Source organism: Homalodisca vitripennis, chromosome 3 (assembly GCF_021130785.1).
Source record: "Homalodisca vitripennis isolate AUS2020 chromosome 3, UT_GWSS_2.1, whole genome shotgun sequence".
In the NCBI taxonomy this organism is placed as follows: Eukaryota; Metazoa; Arthropoda; class Insecta; order Hemiptera; family Cicadellidae; genus Homalodisca; species Homalodisca vitripennis.
In genome coordinates, this window is record NC_060209.1 from 95,600,835 (window position 1) to 95,617,931 (window position 17,097).

At 34.4% G+C, this 17,097-nt stretch overlaps 1 protein-coding gene across 1 annotated transcript in view; it reads left to right on the forward strand.

Moving 5' to 3' along the window:
* LOC124357194 (protein tramtrack, beta isoform-like) overlaps positions 1-10,476 on the forward strand; it is a 79,522-nt gene extending 69,046 nt beyond the window's left edge. The window contains exons 7-8 of the mRNA XM_046808727.1: positions 9,322-9,506; positions 10,255-10,476. Of these exons, the coding sequence (XP_046664683.1) occupies positions 9,322-9,506; positions 10,255-10,392 (323 nt within the window). The 3' untranslated portion in view covers positions 10,393-10,476. The remainder of the gene's footprint in view (positions 1-9,321; positions 9,507-10,254) is intronic.
* The last annotated feature ends 6,621 nt before the right edge of the window (positions 10,477-17,097 follow it).

The following is a 17,097-nucleotide window of genomic DNA, read 5'->3' on the forward strand; positions in this document are numbered from 1 at the left end:
AATTTTTGGGAGCTTATTGATTAGTCTGACACCAACTTGTTGTGGCAGATGCTACGACAGCGTCAGCCTGTGATGTTAGGCTCGATAGTTGTCCCTGCCTCTTGTCTCATATCAGTGAATGTCCCTGCCATAGACCAAAGTGCATTTTTATCCCCAATACTTAATTACATCAAATATGTAGAGACAGGGCAATGTCAGAAATTCAAGCTCCCTAAAATATTCCCTGCACGACTCTTTGTAATTTAACTTTTCAATTATTCTGACAGCCTTTTTTGGAGTCTGAAGACTCGCTCAAATTTGTTTTTGGCACAGCTTCCTCAAAGTCAAGCTTACCTACGGAGTGGTATTGTGGGGTGCTTGTGCAAACAACCAGTTGATGAAAGTGTTCAAATTGCAGAAGCAAGCGATTCGAATAATGGCTCATTTGAATTTCAGAGAGTCTTGTAGAGAAACCTTCAAAAATTTCGGCTGTTGACTCTGCCAAGTCTACATTTCCGAAACAACTCTGTTCTGTATGTCTAAATGTGCCATGACAACTGGTCAAAACATTCATTCGTATGAGACCAGGGGCAGAGGAAACTACCGGATTGCTAAACACAGAACGGTGGTTTATGAGCATTTGCCCAGGTGTTCATTTCATCAACAAGCTGCCCAATTTTATAAAGAATGCTGTGACACCCAATATACTAAAAACTTGTTTGAAGCGCTTTTTAACAACACAAGCATTTTATAATGTTACCAAGTTTTTAGTATTTGACTGGGAGATCACCCAATCAGGAGATTGACTTGGGCGCTGTAGGTGGAAAATTGGCAAATGGATTAAGGATGCGTGTATGTTTGAGTGTGATCCTGATGTGATAAGAGTGTACAAAATTATAGCTCTGAACTCGAATTGACTTTTGATATACATTTGCTATATCATGTCTTCGCAATAAACATTGATTGATTGAAAGTTAAATATCAAATTCATTGGCCTTTCGGATGTTTCGTCTCTTGTTTTTATTACTATTATGACTATTAATAAATTCCTCTCTATTATTATATAACATAAATTATTAGTTTTCCATTCTTTCACCGTCAAGTTGTAAAGGAGTTAAACATACATGTTTTATCATATATGACAATAGCTGGAGCAAAAGTATAAATATCTGAACATAGCTTTAAATTACTTAATTACTACACTGTAACGTGAATTTAGCCTACGCCTGAAAGTTTTAAAGGGTTTAGGATATAAGTAAGTTTTGTACTCATGTAAAAGTTTTGCAAGAAACTGTTATGAATCCATTTGCAACAATTACACTTAGCCAGAGTATAAGAAGTTCATAGATTTTCTAATTGTTGAACACACTAATTATAGTAAAATCTTGCTGTTTTAATTTTTTTTATCTTAAATATTTTTTAGTTTTAGTTTTATGAAATTGTTGTAAATAAAAGCAATAAATATTGTCAACATTTTATTTACGATCTACCCTCCGCCACCCCCCAAGTACAGTACATACTTGAGTCAACAATGCTATTACAGAATTTGAAAGAATATGTCAGGAACAGTAAATTACCAAAATTTAGGGGGGTTAGTCAGATGTTAACACTGTGGAAAATATTGCTTGTCATCTAAGTAGTTTGTCATTTACATGAATTCAGGTGCTTTTAGTGAAGTCCAGGGCGATGACAGATTTTGAATGTTAGTGTCACAAACATTTTTTTTGTCAACTGAAAACTGGTCCTTTGAATGACGTCAAGGCCGATCACTGAGATTTAGATTGGAACTGCAATTAAAATTTTCTATTTCGACGTAGGATTTCTGGGCCTTTGGATGATGTCCTGGCCGATCACTGAGATTTAGAGTATTCGTGTCAGTTGAGACACCTCTTTTGTGACGGAGGATTGCAGAACCCCGGAATGAGTGTAGTCCAATGTCACTGGTTTGAAATTTGTAGGCATACAAAAAATTTTTATTTTAAGATTTATAGATATAGTATATTCTTTTTAAACTCACGTCATTTTCCCCATTGAATATTTCGCTAAAACTTTAGATTTTCACAAGTCATGACATATCTTTTAGAGTTTTGAATGGTATTTTGTTGAATCTTATATATGTGGACTTGGTTTGGTCGCGGTCATTCCTTGTAAACATATTTATTTGTAACTAGCACATATCGGCGGCTGTGCCCGCAATACTAACCAACATTTCATGTATTTGATTGGTTAAAATCAAAACACTAGGTACATTTTTCTAATTGTGTGGATATTTTATATTTTTACTGAATATTAAAAATTAAACAATAAAACCAAAATCAATAATACCGACACATTTCAATACTTACATTATAAAAGTTGTCATCCAGATGGAGTCCAATGATATTTTTGAAATAAAGTATTACAGTCTTCAAGGTTAAGAGAAAATAATAACAATTATAAAAGAATTTATATCATACACATTACAGCTGTTATGTAGAATATTTTTAAGTCTCAAAATATAAATACAGTTTTATTTATAAAGGAGGAATGCAGATTTTAAAATTAGCTAATGTACAATTACACTCTTTAAATTTATTACGTTTAAATTAAGTTATAAATGAAAACTTCCTTTTTGATTGAGGCAATTTCAAAATGATTTTGGTCCAGATGAATTGTATGTGCAGCTAATGGTCTCTCAGAATTTCGATGAACAATAAGAAAGCAATGGTAGTTATTTTTATTCTTAAAAGAGTGACTGTTTTTACAACATAATCTTTAGGCCAAATTTATAGGTACACATACAAATACCCCATATAGGTATAGATATTAGGTAGGTTTTATAGGTATTTATTTTTGGTGTAGGGTATACATTGTACATACTTTGGACTGAGAAGCTCACTATAGTTGAAAAGTGAGTTATGCCTGCTATAGTTCTTATTGCTCTCTTTTGTCCATGTTTTTCTTAGTAGTCTCAATTCCTGCACTTGTATTCCACTTTGTGTAAAGGGGTAGAGTGAAAAATCAAAAATTTCCGCTGTGCCTTACTCATTAGTAAGCATATAATGGTGTAAAAATTTCTTTCGAGATAATGACATGAAGAATCATAAAAAATTTAAAGTCTAAAGGACTGTTTGTTATACCAGGTATTGTGCAGATAGACAGACAGAAATGAAATTTTTCCAGCCCCTCAAGTGATATACTTTTTTAACACCCAGCCAATAAATAATTAGATAGGCCTAATTTTAAGTAAAACATATACCTGCTGTATTTCAAACAAGTTGGAAAGATGTTAAATGTGTAGGATTTTGGGGAGTTCTATTCTCCTAAATCACTCCATTGCTTTCATCACTGTGTGCCATCATCAAACTCAGTGTTGTTTTTATAAATTAAACTTTGTACAACATTTCTAGTCTATAGGTTGGTTTTTTCCTCAAGATTTAATCTCTCATCTTTTTCATCATTTTTTTAATGTATATTTTTCTAACTGGGCATTTTTAATTTGCATACAAAATAGCTTTTTTTGGTACTCAGCGATAACACCACAGAAATTAAAAGTCTGTTGGAATGCCCAAAAGTGGCACTGTTCAACATTCTAGAAATAAAAATAAGGAAGTTAGATTATAGGTTTAGTATTAGATAACATCAAAATGTCTCTCAAGCCTGTTCAACATTCTAGAAATAAAAATAAGGAAGTTAGATTATAGGTTTAGTATCAGATAACATAAAAATGTCTCTCAAGCCATTTCTTGTTTTTTTCAATAAGTATCCTCAAGCTAAAATCACTGCAATGACAACAGTCTGCTTTATCAGTGAAAATGTTGGTGTATTCATATTCCATGACATTTCTCTTATCCTTATATTGTTTTCTTAAATTGTCAGAAGTTGGAGACCCTGACAGGTCCTACAAAAATCTTTAAAATAATTATTGTTAAATAACTAAGTTATTTTTTTTTATTTGTCTCCGTACACAACTTCATGTAGTATTATAGTTTATGAAGAGAGAAGACCAAATTTCCAATAATTGTTTCTGTCTGTGAGGCACCACTTACCCACACACATCACCAACCCTCTCACTGACCATTGACACCTAAGCAGTAAAACTGCCTAAAAAATAAAACAATTCTGAGAAAATGACAAACAACTACTAAAAATGTAAACAAACTGATGTTTGTTAGTATGTAATACAGTATATGACAATCTTCGTTATTTAAAACATTTGTTGATAAAGAGGAATTGTGATGTGAATCTGAGTGATATCTGAAACAAGCATACACATTCCTTCTGTATCGGTTGATTGATTGATTCTTCAAGGAAACTCATTTAAATTATGGGAGTGACAGTATTTCTGTAATTATTATAATAGGTATAACCGATATAGTTGCTTCTGTGCTTTATTCATTGTTCACATGGAGTTTATTGTTGGGAAAGTTTCCTTCCGTTTGTGTAGATGAAAATAAGATTTGTTAAAAATTATTTTGAGATGTATTGAAGTTCTAGTGAATTAATAGATTTGATAAAGGATTATATGCCTGGGACTAAAACAATAAATAAACAAACTAAACAACTTATTGGTCTATCATCCATAATTCAGCTCCATAAGGTACACACTTCGCCACTACTAGCTGCTGATCTGGTCATGGACCTCAGCGACCAATTAGCAACCAGAATCTTGGCTTCACAGTCAGTTATCCTAGTGTAATAAGGCACATAAGAGACAGTGCACGATGACAAGCTCCATGAACAGCCGCCTGACTGGCTGCCTAGTGCATTAACACATTCGCTGCGGCAAAAAGCATAATTAGGTTTACCGGATGCTGAAAAATGTTTATGTAGAAAAAACTTACCTTTTACGGTGGAAAGGCAGGATTGAAGGTCTAAATGACGTTTCCGGCTGAATTTCCTGGAACTGTGACGTCACAATTTTCAGCCCCTACTGGGGCCGGCTGCATATTGTGCTGGTCCCGTACTGCCGAAAGTTGTTACGAGCGCTCTGCTGCTGATATCATTTACTTGTTTCATTGAAAGTCCATATACACTGAATGGCCTTGCCCCGAATAATCCTTCAAAAGGTGTAGGACAACCTTCTCCGTATGCCCTACACCACCTACGGTAGTATCTGATTTGCCCGTGTACATGAGGAATCTAAGAATAAATCCCTGGTGCTCTGTCAAAGTGTACAATTTGACACCAAACTTGTGCCTGTTGCCCTTGATGTACTGACGGAAGTGTTATCTTCCTCTCCACAGTACCATAGCTTCATCGAGAGATAACTCTTTTTGATGGTAGTAAACATTTCTCATTTTGTCGTTCACGTAACCTACAACAAACTGAATTTTTTCTATGGGTTTGCAGTACCGGGGTCAAGAGCATTGTCGTTTGTTTTGCAAAAATGCAAACAATGCATAATGGACAAGACCTTTCCCTCAACATAAAATTACTAAAACACTTGAAATTGGATAAATAATCTATTTTCCAATAATCTTGGATTCGATTCATTTTTATTGTGCCTGTGTACAATAAAACGCCTAAAAATGTCTTCAGCTCGGGTACAGTGATGTCTTTTAACGCATTTATTCTTGATTTCGGTGTCAAGGTTGGTTTGCTGTATACACAATTGAATGCATAAGCATTTTGTAAATTTGCAAATATTTTCTAGGAAAACATCGTCAAGTAGGAGTGTGAAAAAATCTATTTGGGGAACCAACCCCCGGAACTGATACTAACAAAGATTCGGTTCTGACGAATTCAATAGGCCTCATACCTGTAGTTATAATACTCCAAGTTGGAATCTCAATAACAGTAACCTCATCATCACTTTCAGAACAAGCAGATGAATTGTCTGAGGAAGAGTCGTCAACAACTCTTCACTGTCGTAGTTTTGTTCATTTCTGGAGTGAAAGTTAGTCTGACCAGAGGTATCTGGCACTGCAGGATCCATTTTTATAAAAAAAAACACAAATAATGTAGAGAAAGAATTACACAGTTGATATACACAGAAACAACAAACTGAACACTCAAAGATTACAACGGGCTCATATTGAAAAAGAACCGTAACGGGTAAAAGCGAACGAAACCGATTACAATAAAGCTTTAGTCATAACCTAAAATGTGGCAGAGATTCAACAGTCTACAATGAATGGCTGAATTACACCAAGGCTTTGTGTGTAGAGCGGCAAGGCGGCCCCATTTGGGGCAACCGTACTACGCGCACAGGTCCACCGTCCCCATGTGGGGCCGGCTGCACTGAATGTGTTAAGAGAACCAGTGTTGGTTCAAAAGCAAGGATGAACTTAATTTTTGTGATATCTATTACCCAATTTCTTGATAACAAAGATTATTGTATAATGATTTACAGTGATGCTAGGAATGAAGTTATCTTGATTATGCCACTGTTTTCTGGAATAAGAACACAGGTTACTCAGATATAGCAATGTATGGTGTGCAGAGAAGATTCCTTTTTTAGATGGTCTTAAAGTGTTTTAGCTGTTTTGAGTTGATGAATGAAAGGAGCTATGACTTCCTGCCAGTATTGTGTTGGATTTGTTTCTTTATAGTTCTGCATGGTAATCATCTGTCAGAAGAAAATACACTTGAAAGAGTTCCAGGATATACTTGCCCATGATCCATTTGTTAGTTTGTATTTAGAAGTTAAAATAAGACGCAATGAAATCACAAACACTTTGACAAATTTAAATAAAAAAATAACTTAAGCAATTTCTTTTAAAGGTTGAAAATTATGTGTGAACTTTGATTGTGTGCCTAATTATTGCACTTAGCTTGTTTTTAGTAAGCCTACTTGTGTTAACTGCTACATGCTCAGACATTAGGGATTTGTTGGCTACTTAATGTATCAATAGTCCAACTGAGTGGATACCATTGGCCAGTGGAAGGATCAGTGAATGGGAGTCTCATTTTAAACTGTGTATATATTAAACTCAAAGCTAAATATTACATTCCTTCATAATAAAAAAACAAAGTATCCAATCAATGAATAAAGTTGTTTCGATACTGTCAAAGTTTGTTGATTGCACTAGGTGTAACTGGTTTTTATGTCCAAGATGTCATTGTTGAACACTTAACACTAACTCTAATCACTAGTTAGAAAACTTCTGACGATTATAACTAAAGTCTAAGCTTGTGTTTTTTCAGCTCTAAATGCAGACAACTTCTCATCCAACCGCAACATTTACTTGGCACTCTCAGGCTTGGTGGAGGCCCCATCATACGTGCTACCTCTCATCATCATACTCCTGTGGTTTGGACGCAAATTTGCGGGAACAATGCTGTTCCTTGTCTCAGGAGTGTCTCTCATTGCAATACTGTTCATTTCAGCTGGTAAAATAACTCATTCTTGGGTGTTAAGAAGGTTGAAACATGTAATCACAATAGTGAAAGCTTGTATTGTCTTTAAGTGGAAATAAATATTTTACATTTATCAGGTTCCAATATCCAAAAGATACATATAAAAAGTTCTTATTTTATATACTAGATAAGTTGACGTATATTGTTAAGTCAATAAATAAATAAATAAATTTAAAACTGTTAAAAAAATCACAAATTTATAAAAATCAAATTGTTGTGATACAGTGACTCAAGTTTGATGGTCTGCTCTTGTAGGAGTGTTTCCAGCCTCTTCCATCACACATGGGCTGGTGGTCAGTTGCGCAGAGGTGTCTCTAGGTACCTCCGTTAACTGCGTTCTCTTCAGCATGGGCTGGTGTTTTGTTCTGCAATGGTATCCTGATATATCTCCATTAACTGTGTTCTCTTCAGGATAAGCAGGTGGTCAGTTCCGCAGGGGTGTATCTAGATGTTATTAACTAACTTCTGTTGTGGAGTCTTTCCACAAGGATGTCTCTAAGGTGTCTGCGTTAACTGTCTTCTGTTGTGGATAAGCTAGTGGTTTGTTTCATAGGGGTGTCTCTAAATACCTATATTGACTGTCTTTAGTACTGGGTAGACTTATGTCCTGCTGGTCGGAGGGGGATTTCCAGGAAACTTCTTGTACTTTGGTCCAACTGAAGATGGCTTTCCAGAAAGAGTCTGGAATATTGTGAGATTTGAATTGAACAATTTGTTTGGTTTATTAAGGATAAATAGTAGCTGTTCTTAGTTTTAGAAATAAATAACTAAAAGTTTGGTTTATTGCACATTTGGTGCTGCAGTTATATGTGACAATAATTGAGTGAAATGCTTCAGAAAAAAAATTATGATTGCCTGTAAAGTCGGTTTTACGGGCGAAGATTTTACGTGACAACGTCTTTTTCTCGGTAGAATATTTATTGATATGAATATTATTAAATTGCACAATAGGAACAAGGAATTGAATGAAAATAAGAATTGCACAAATTTTAACTATAGAAATATATTTTGTTTACTAAAACATTGTACATAATTTGAAATTAATTAAAATTTGTTATTGTAAATGGTAAAGTTGAATAAAACATTTACTAAAATTGGAATTTGAAATTCTTGCTAAACACAGTTAAATTCTAACTCCGCGCGTGGTGATTGGTCGGTTTAGTTTGTTTGTTTGGTCGCACTGTTATGACAGGTTAGAGGTTATAATTTGTTATTTTAAATGTTTGACTAGCAATACGCGCTGTTTCTTCTCAATCGACTGAATTACGATTGATTGCAGAGTGATTTAAACTAATAATTTACTTAACACTATCAACATTTGTCAATAGTATGACATAACCTATAAACTCAGTTTCTCAACTTTTGTGTCAATCTAACAATTAATCAATCAATCATAGATTACGATAATGAAATATCAGTGTACAATTATTTACCTTTATTGTTGTAGTTGTTGTAAATGACGAATCTAAGCACTCCACATTTTCACGAATAAACATAGTTATCTGCTTTATCCCGTGCGGCGGACCCACAGTTGTCTGCTTTATCCCGTGCGGATCCCGTGCGGCGGACCCACTGGATGGGCATCGTAACGTTACCGGGCGTTACACTTTTTCATGAGTGACTCTGAGCCGCAACCTAATTTAAAGACGTTGTCACGTCAAAAAGTTACTGCTCTTGATGGCAGGACTGAAAGATTTGCTGTTGACACAGTGTTTGCATTGAGACCCCCCATACTTCCTCTTGCATTAATTTCTACTTGTTTAAAGTAATTTCCTATTGAATCACGTAGCCAATTGCATATACATGTACTCAGAATTATAATTTTTATTGTTCTGTAACAATGACAATTCTAAGATATTAAAATATTTCAAATGCGATTTTTTCATTATTTGTACCATCTTTCCGGGTAAAATTTAAAAATTATTTAAGTTATTTTATAATATTTTACATATATCAATGCAGTTGGTATAGTGTAGCTGTAATGATATGAAACTTTTTCAGAAAACAAATTAATGATCTTAATAGTGGCAATGTTGGGAAGGTTTGCTGATAGCACAGTATTTGCTGTCATCATTCTCTACACATCAGAATTGTTCCCTACATCCAATAGGAACACTGCGATTGGCACATCTGTTGCAGTATCTCAACTGGGTTCAATCTGTGCTCCATATGTTGTCGACATTATGGTAAGTAGACCACTTTCTCATAAAGAGTCCCTAGTCAAACTATTTAGTGTCCTATGATTACAAATGTTTCTTCCTCCCCCATACATCATAGCAAAGTGGAGCAGATGTTGCATCACCTCTTGTAGGTCTGTTGAAACATATGGTAAAATACAAACCGTTTATTTTTAGCTAGATATAATCAATATCTGCCTATTGTAATTACTCCAGTGGTAGAATTTCCAGAAGGATTTTAGCATTTTGCATTTTATGCAAGGCCTCAAGAACCCAAAACAAATATAATCCAGGGTTGGATTAATGTGTCATTTTGAGGGGAGGAAAATTTGGCATAAGGGATATGATCAGAGGATGATGAAAAGGAGGATGGAATTGTCTGCTAGAAATTCACACACAATCAACGTTCTATGTGCCTGTTACATGTTCTCATAATCATTATCTGTTATTTATAGGGCAGATATGCTTGGTACATTCCCATCACTCTGTGCGAGTGTTTGGCTGTGTTCTCAATTCTGTTGATCTTCCTCCTGCCAGGAACTCACACACAATCAACGTTCTATGTGCCTGTTACATGTTCTCATAATCATTATCTGTTATTTATAGGGCAGATATGGTTGGTACATTCCCATCACTCTGTGCGAGTGTTTGGCTGTGTTCTCAATTCTGTTGATCTTCCTCCTGCCAGGAACTCACACACAATCAACGTTCTATGTGCCTGTTACATGTACTCATAATCATTATCTGTTATTTATAGGGCAGATATGTTTGGTACATTCCCAGCACTCTGTGTGGGAGGCTTGGCTGTGTTCTCAGCTCTGTTGATCCTCCTCCTGCCAGAAACTCAAAACAAACCTCTTATGGACACTATTCAAGATCTCAAAAAAGCACCTAAGCGGGACCACGTCTCCATCCGAAAATGTTGCAACTTCTCCTGATCATCCTTGTATGTTGTATAATAAACTATTTATTTTTGTTACACCTGTGTTTTACTTCTCAATGCAATTTGATAACTTTTTTATATTAATTTTAACAGTTTTGGACGATTAATACATATATAAATATTATGTCTATATCTGTTTCACTGCATTTTGCAGCTGAAATAAGAAAGTTAGTAACTCAACAGTGAATTACATGGTATTTTTCATAAATCAGTTAAAAACTTATCAAAGACACATTTGCTTCCAACAACACATAGACATTGCTTGGGACAAACTGACAAAATTTGTAGACCAAAAGAAGAGTTTTTTTACTGATTTATTAGAAGAGTCCTTGGGATTTCACTTCCCTAATTGGTGGGATTTCTAAGAAATTTATTGGGTCATGGCTATGAGAAATAAAATTTGATTGAACAAATTAACGTAATAAATTGAGTTGTTTTAAATGCTGTATTAAGTAATTAGTTTTCTAGATATGTAACTACAGTTTTACATATCTAGAAAACAAGTTTTTGATCTATGTACTGGAATTGATAGTAAAGTTGCTCCCCTTCTAGTAAGTCAGAAGAGTTTTAGTTTTGACAATTGAATGAAGAAGAAATCAAAAGCATATGAAATCGGTGTAGTACATGATTGATAACAACATTGTGAAACTTGCTCATGAAACAGCTCATATTTAAAATTAATTTAATACAGTTATCCTGTGCATGCTGAAGTTTGTCCGATTGTTTTCAACAGTTAAATCACAGATCACAACGTCCCAGTAGTTAAAGTGTGGAAATATGTTTCTTAACCAGGATCATCTTAACATTGAGTGGCAAATACAAATCAAACATCCTTAAACTATGGGTACGAAGATTTTTTGACATATTGTAACATGATCATCCCATTTTAGATTGTATTAATAATAGTTAGTCGTATACTCTTTTTCAGTTTTTACTAGTAATTAATTTAGTTTAAGGATTGTTAAATTTTAGTTTCAATGTGGTATTAAGGTTAACACTACACTGGTCGGGCAGATAAAAGTTCCTAGAGTGGTCGGGCTGGTAGAGTAGAGACCCAAAAATTAAAGCTCATCAATTAATAGTTTGTATACATATACGGTATTTAACATATTTCATTACAAATAGTTAGTATCACATATCCTAGTAACTATAAAAATAATATTAAAGTGAAAAACAAATTTTAATGATTTTTTAATGAATTAATACTAAAACACGTATTTTAATGTATACAAATGTAAACATTGCAAAAAATGTTATTTCATTAGTTTATGAGTAATTCCAATACTCATGTTAACCAATTTTGTGCAGAAATAACCTTTTCCTTTACTTAAAAGTACAATATTTGAAAATATTACAATATATATAAAAATTGGAGGTCGTTAAAGTCTTTAGTTTTCACAGCTATCACCACACACCATTTCTGCGTGCGTCAGGCATAGCCACACTTTACAAGACCGGCAAAAGTATTTTGTTTTAGTATCCTTGCACTTGTGGCATCTTCCCCTCTTCCCTGGTTGAGGATCAGCTCGTGGCTCCTTTTCAATGCCGGAAATACGTGAAGCCAAATTGCGAACTTCTCGAGAAAGGTTATGCTGTGGGGCTGAATAAATGACTGTCCTAAGGTTTTTAAATAGTCACTTCTCTTGAATCTTTGAAGATTAGAGCTTAATACAACATATCCATTAAGAGCAGCAATATTCCAAAATGCATGGAAAAGACAAAGGGGCCACCGTTTTGTTCCTCTAGCCACTGTGTACTCTCCATACATGGCATCGCAAACGTCCACACCACCTTTAGTCTTGTTGTAATATGTAATGATGCTTGGTTTCTTCATGTCACCAGTATCATCGTCTATTTCATTATCATTATGCATGGAGGAGAAAAGTAGTACACATTTGTTACGCTTAGGTATATACCTGTAAGACACTAAGGTAACATCTTCTTGGAAACCAAATGTACTTGAGTATCGTTTCTTCTTTTTATGTGCTAAGAACTGTGCTGGAAGTTGAGGTGTACTTTTTTTAAAGTACCTACAACTGTAAGATTTTTTCTTGCATAAAATTTTTTACTACATTATATGAGTTGAACCAGTTATCTATGTTTAAGTTTCTGCCCGAACCTGCTACAGGTTCAACAAGCCGAAAAACCACATCATCTGCTTCGTTACTTATTTTGTACGGCCTCTCTGGTTGAGCAGCTGCATATATTTCTAGGTGTTTAACATAATATGTTTTTGAACATACTAAGATATAAATCTTAATACCGTATTTAGTCGGTTTGTTAGGGATGTACATCCTAAATTGGCACCGGCCTCGATAAGGAACAAGCATCTCATCTAACGTAACATTTTCAGAGGGAGTAAAATATTTATTACAATTAGAAACAAACATATCTGTGAGTACGTATATAATAATAAACCTTTTTAACACTTTTTAAACTGTTTTATTTTCGTACAATGTACATTTCGAATTCTCACAGACCCAGCCCGACCGTCCTAGGGTTAATTTTGTTATTCAATCTTAAATGACCTATAATCATTGCATGGGTCTAATTTGATGGGTCTAAATTGCATGGGTCAGCTTAAAGATGTATATTTGAATACCTTATGATTGAAGTTTTTTTGTTTATGTAAAGTGAAAATTGAAGGTGCCCAAGAACAGAGCCCTGCCGTGGCTGGGATGAAAAACAAATGATTGTATGTCAGTGCAAATAGACTAGACTTAGACTTAGGTACTGGAGAATGTATGCGAGGGCGTATTCGCGGCTCCCTTTCTCTCTCTCTCTTTCTCCCAATCTTACTCTCCCTCTCCCTCTCTCTTCCCCTCGAATGCGACTCTTACCCATCACCCATCACAACTTTCCTGTGATAGCACGCTTTTTCCTTTAGCAAATACAACCATTTATATTTATATTATACAATTAAAAAGTACAGAATTATTTTTTCAAATTTTAATTCAAATCACAATGGAACATAGTTACATGATATCAACCCTCCACCACCCCTCAACCTTGTGTTACAAGACTAAGACGACTCCACTACATACAATTTGAAGGGCCCAGCCGAAAAGAATATATAATGATTGCAAAGCGTAAATAATGTGCAGTGGCTATCCACTCTGCTTGGCCTGAACAGTCAAATGTAGGGAATTCAGGAACGGAGAATTTCGACCCAGCCTGTGTCCACTCTACTTGGCCTCAGCAGTCAAATGTAGGGAATTCAGGAACGGAGAATTTTTACTCTGCCAGTGTCCACTCTGCTTGGCGTCAGCAGTCAAATGTAGGGAAATCAGGAAAGGAGAATTTCGACTCGGCCGTTCTCCACTCTACTTGGCCTCAGCAGTAAAATGTAGGGAATTCAGGAACGGAGAATTTCGACTCATAATAATTTTTACTTCATATCTAAATTTTTTTTAATTTACATAGTTAAAAAAAATATTTTTGATGCATAATAATTACAATAAAATCCCTCCGTTAAAAGTTGTATCTATATTGCATGCATAAGCATACAAACTTCTATTAAGATATATTGATTAGTCTCCGATATAATGGGTTATTTATGTTATAATATTTGTTTCGGAAAACAGCTACAAAAGAAGAATATAGAGACTAAAAATTTAACTTATATTCCTAATACATTCCAAGGCCACAGGTAAGCTTATATGGGCATTCTTTGGCTAAAAACTCATCTTTCAGCTTCCTCTTGGCAACTAATTTCTTCTGTCTAGCTTCTTTTTGAATATATTCAGTAGCTTTTCCGCTTTTCGCACTTGTACTTAGTTAGCTTTGTGAAGGCAGGATTGATTCATATTGGCTGGAAGAACTTGGTTTGGCAGGACTAACTATAACCATGAGTTTCCTTTTATCAACATTTTTTCCTCTTTTAAAATCCCCTTTCAGTTTTGTCATTGTCACAAAGTATAAGTGTATAGGTGCACAAGAATATTCAATACTGTTTCTAAACAAACACTGAATAGATGTACAAATAATCAATCTATATATATAAAAATGAAACTGTTCGTGTGTAACAGCATCACTCACAAACGGCTGGACGGATTCGCCTAATTTTTTTTTTTAAATTTGTTCGTCTTGATCTGTAGAAGGTTATAGGATACTTTTTATCCCTTTCCCGATTCAGGATTCCGCCCCACTGGTTACAGAAATACCCGTAAGAAATGCATTGCAGCAAACATATGTTATTAAGTGAAAGAGTCTTTTCAAATTTTTAATCAGCTGTTCTTTGTAAACATATATAATGCGACAAAAAATTGTTGTTATTTTTGACAGTAACTAAGTAAACATAAATATTTTTGACGTTTCTATGTAAACAAACATTTTTTGACATTTACAACGTGTCACAAATGTCAAATTTTTGATAAACGTGATTTGATATCTTTTTTACAATTTCCAAGAACAGTGTTATTTTCCATCAGTAAAAGGTTTAAAAAAATAGGCAAGTATTTTTGTTTTCTCATGTAAATATTCTTTGAAGAATGTTTTTCTCAACATTTTTTTTTACAGAATTCCTTTGAGCAGTTTTTTGACGAATTTTATTGGAAAATAACATAATGCCGCCAAGAAAAAAAAGTGCTTTAAGCCGTCACACAGCGCACGTGCGATAGCAACAAAACGAATTCGTAATAATCAAAGCAACGACCAGCGCGCAAAGGTAAACGAATTGAATCGAATACGAACATCAGCATCAAGAATGATGCTGTCGCAAGAAGAAAGAGAAACATCAAATTTGAATGATAGATTGAGAATGCAAAGTAATCGAGCGGTTGCAAACAGATCAGGCGATGCACGACTTCAACATGACATGTATAAACAAGCTTTTAATTACGATCCTTCAGCAGACTACAATCAACACCCACTTAACGTCGCAGGAATCCATCTGGAACCCTCATGTTTCTCGCACGGTCAATTATACGTCGCTTGCTCAAGAGTCGGAAACCCGAAGAACCTTTATATTTATGCTCCAAATAATACAACTAATAACGTTGTTTACCAAAACGCATTAAAATAAACAAAAAACTTTTATAATAGATTTTATGATATGCTACGATGTATTAGTAGAGCAATAAATTAATTGGAAAAACGTATAATAAAATTAGTATTTCTTTTCGATGCTTGATTGATGTAGCCCTCTCTACTGCCACGCGAGCGGAGCCGCGGGTTTAGGCTAGTACTCTATACATAAATAAGAAAACAAATCTTCTGACCAATAGTCTATCTGTATCTAAGCAAGCTGCTAACTTATGCAAACAAAAAACATTACTAAGTATAGTGTGCACTACAACGAATTTCACGCTGGCCCAGGATCAATGTCGTCCTTTTTTGCATGACATGTTATTTTTGAAAAAAAAAAAACATTTAAAATACTTTCCGACGACATTTCAGCATAAATCTTTTATCAAATTAAAGCTAAGAATTCAAAGAATAATTAAAAATAAAATTATAATACATGTTTATGCCTACCGATTCTCCTTAATTTGAAGTAATTCTTCCATTCTCGTGGGCTATCAGTCTGTACAATATAAGGATCTTTGAAGTTCTTGTCTTTAATTTTTAATTTCATTATTAAACAATTTTTGCTTGTTATAATGATATTGTTATGTTAATTAAATGGAACGCTTTGTTAAAAGGTTTTTCAGCGTCTACTTCATTGAAAACACTGCACCAAAATTCTAGTTGCAATATTTTATGTAAGTCTTATTTGTTTTTCTTAGTAAAAGTTTTACTTTGATTTATTCAGGTTAAGCATAGCTGCTACTGAGAAACTGCCAAATAAAAGGCATTCGTGGTTAGACAAGTGAGGTAGGAGAATGATGATTCTTGGAGCATTGGAAATATTTTTATTTAATGCCACTAATAAATTACTATATATTTTCCAATATTAATTTGACTTTTGTGAAGTTTCCTGACGATGGACTCTTTGATCATGAAAGGCCTCGCAAATATAAAATTAATATTGGAAACCGATAAAAAAATCAAGACCATTCTTCCACGAAACCTCTTGTACTGTTTTGGCAGCCTTAAACTGACTCTTTCCATTATGTGATCCATCTGTAGAACATGTTCAAACAAACATTTATCATCTCATATACATTATGTGTTCCTATGACATGATCATATGGATTAGTTGATACCACTCTGTGTTCAAGCTTGAATGATTTATCAAATAGTAGTCGACTGGGATGACAATCCACCTCCATCAGTTATTTGTGACTGGGCATGACTCGCTCGTGATTTCAGAGTGAACCTAAATCTTACGATTATTTGTTACATTTCATCTTCCATTGTAAACCAATTGTTTGTTAGATTTGTTTATGCTACAGAATCTACTTAAAGCTATTTATTTTCTGGTTCAGCAGAGAACGTTCAGATTTATATTTTATTTTCTTGCACCAGGATGGCTTCCCTCAAGGTAGTCACACTTCCAAGACTTGAACCTTGTGCTGCCCACCTGCTCGCTAAGATAGTACAAAGAACTTTACCAAAACTAAAACACGTGCCCAAGGATCATATTATTGTTCTTTACCTTGTCGAATATTCATATAACACTTTCTTAGATAACTGCTGATCCTCCTCTTTTGTGGAAAATTCATATTGGTTATTGGGTAGCAAGTATTCACAAAAAATTTGGTGAATTATAGTTTT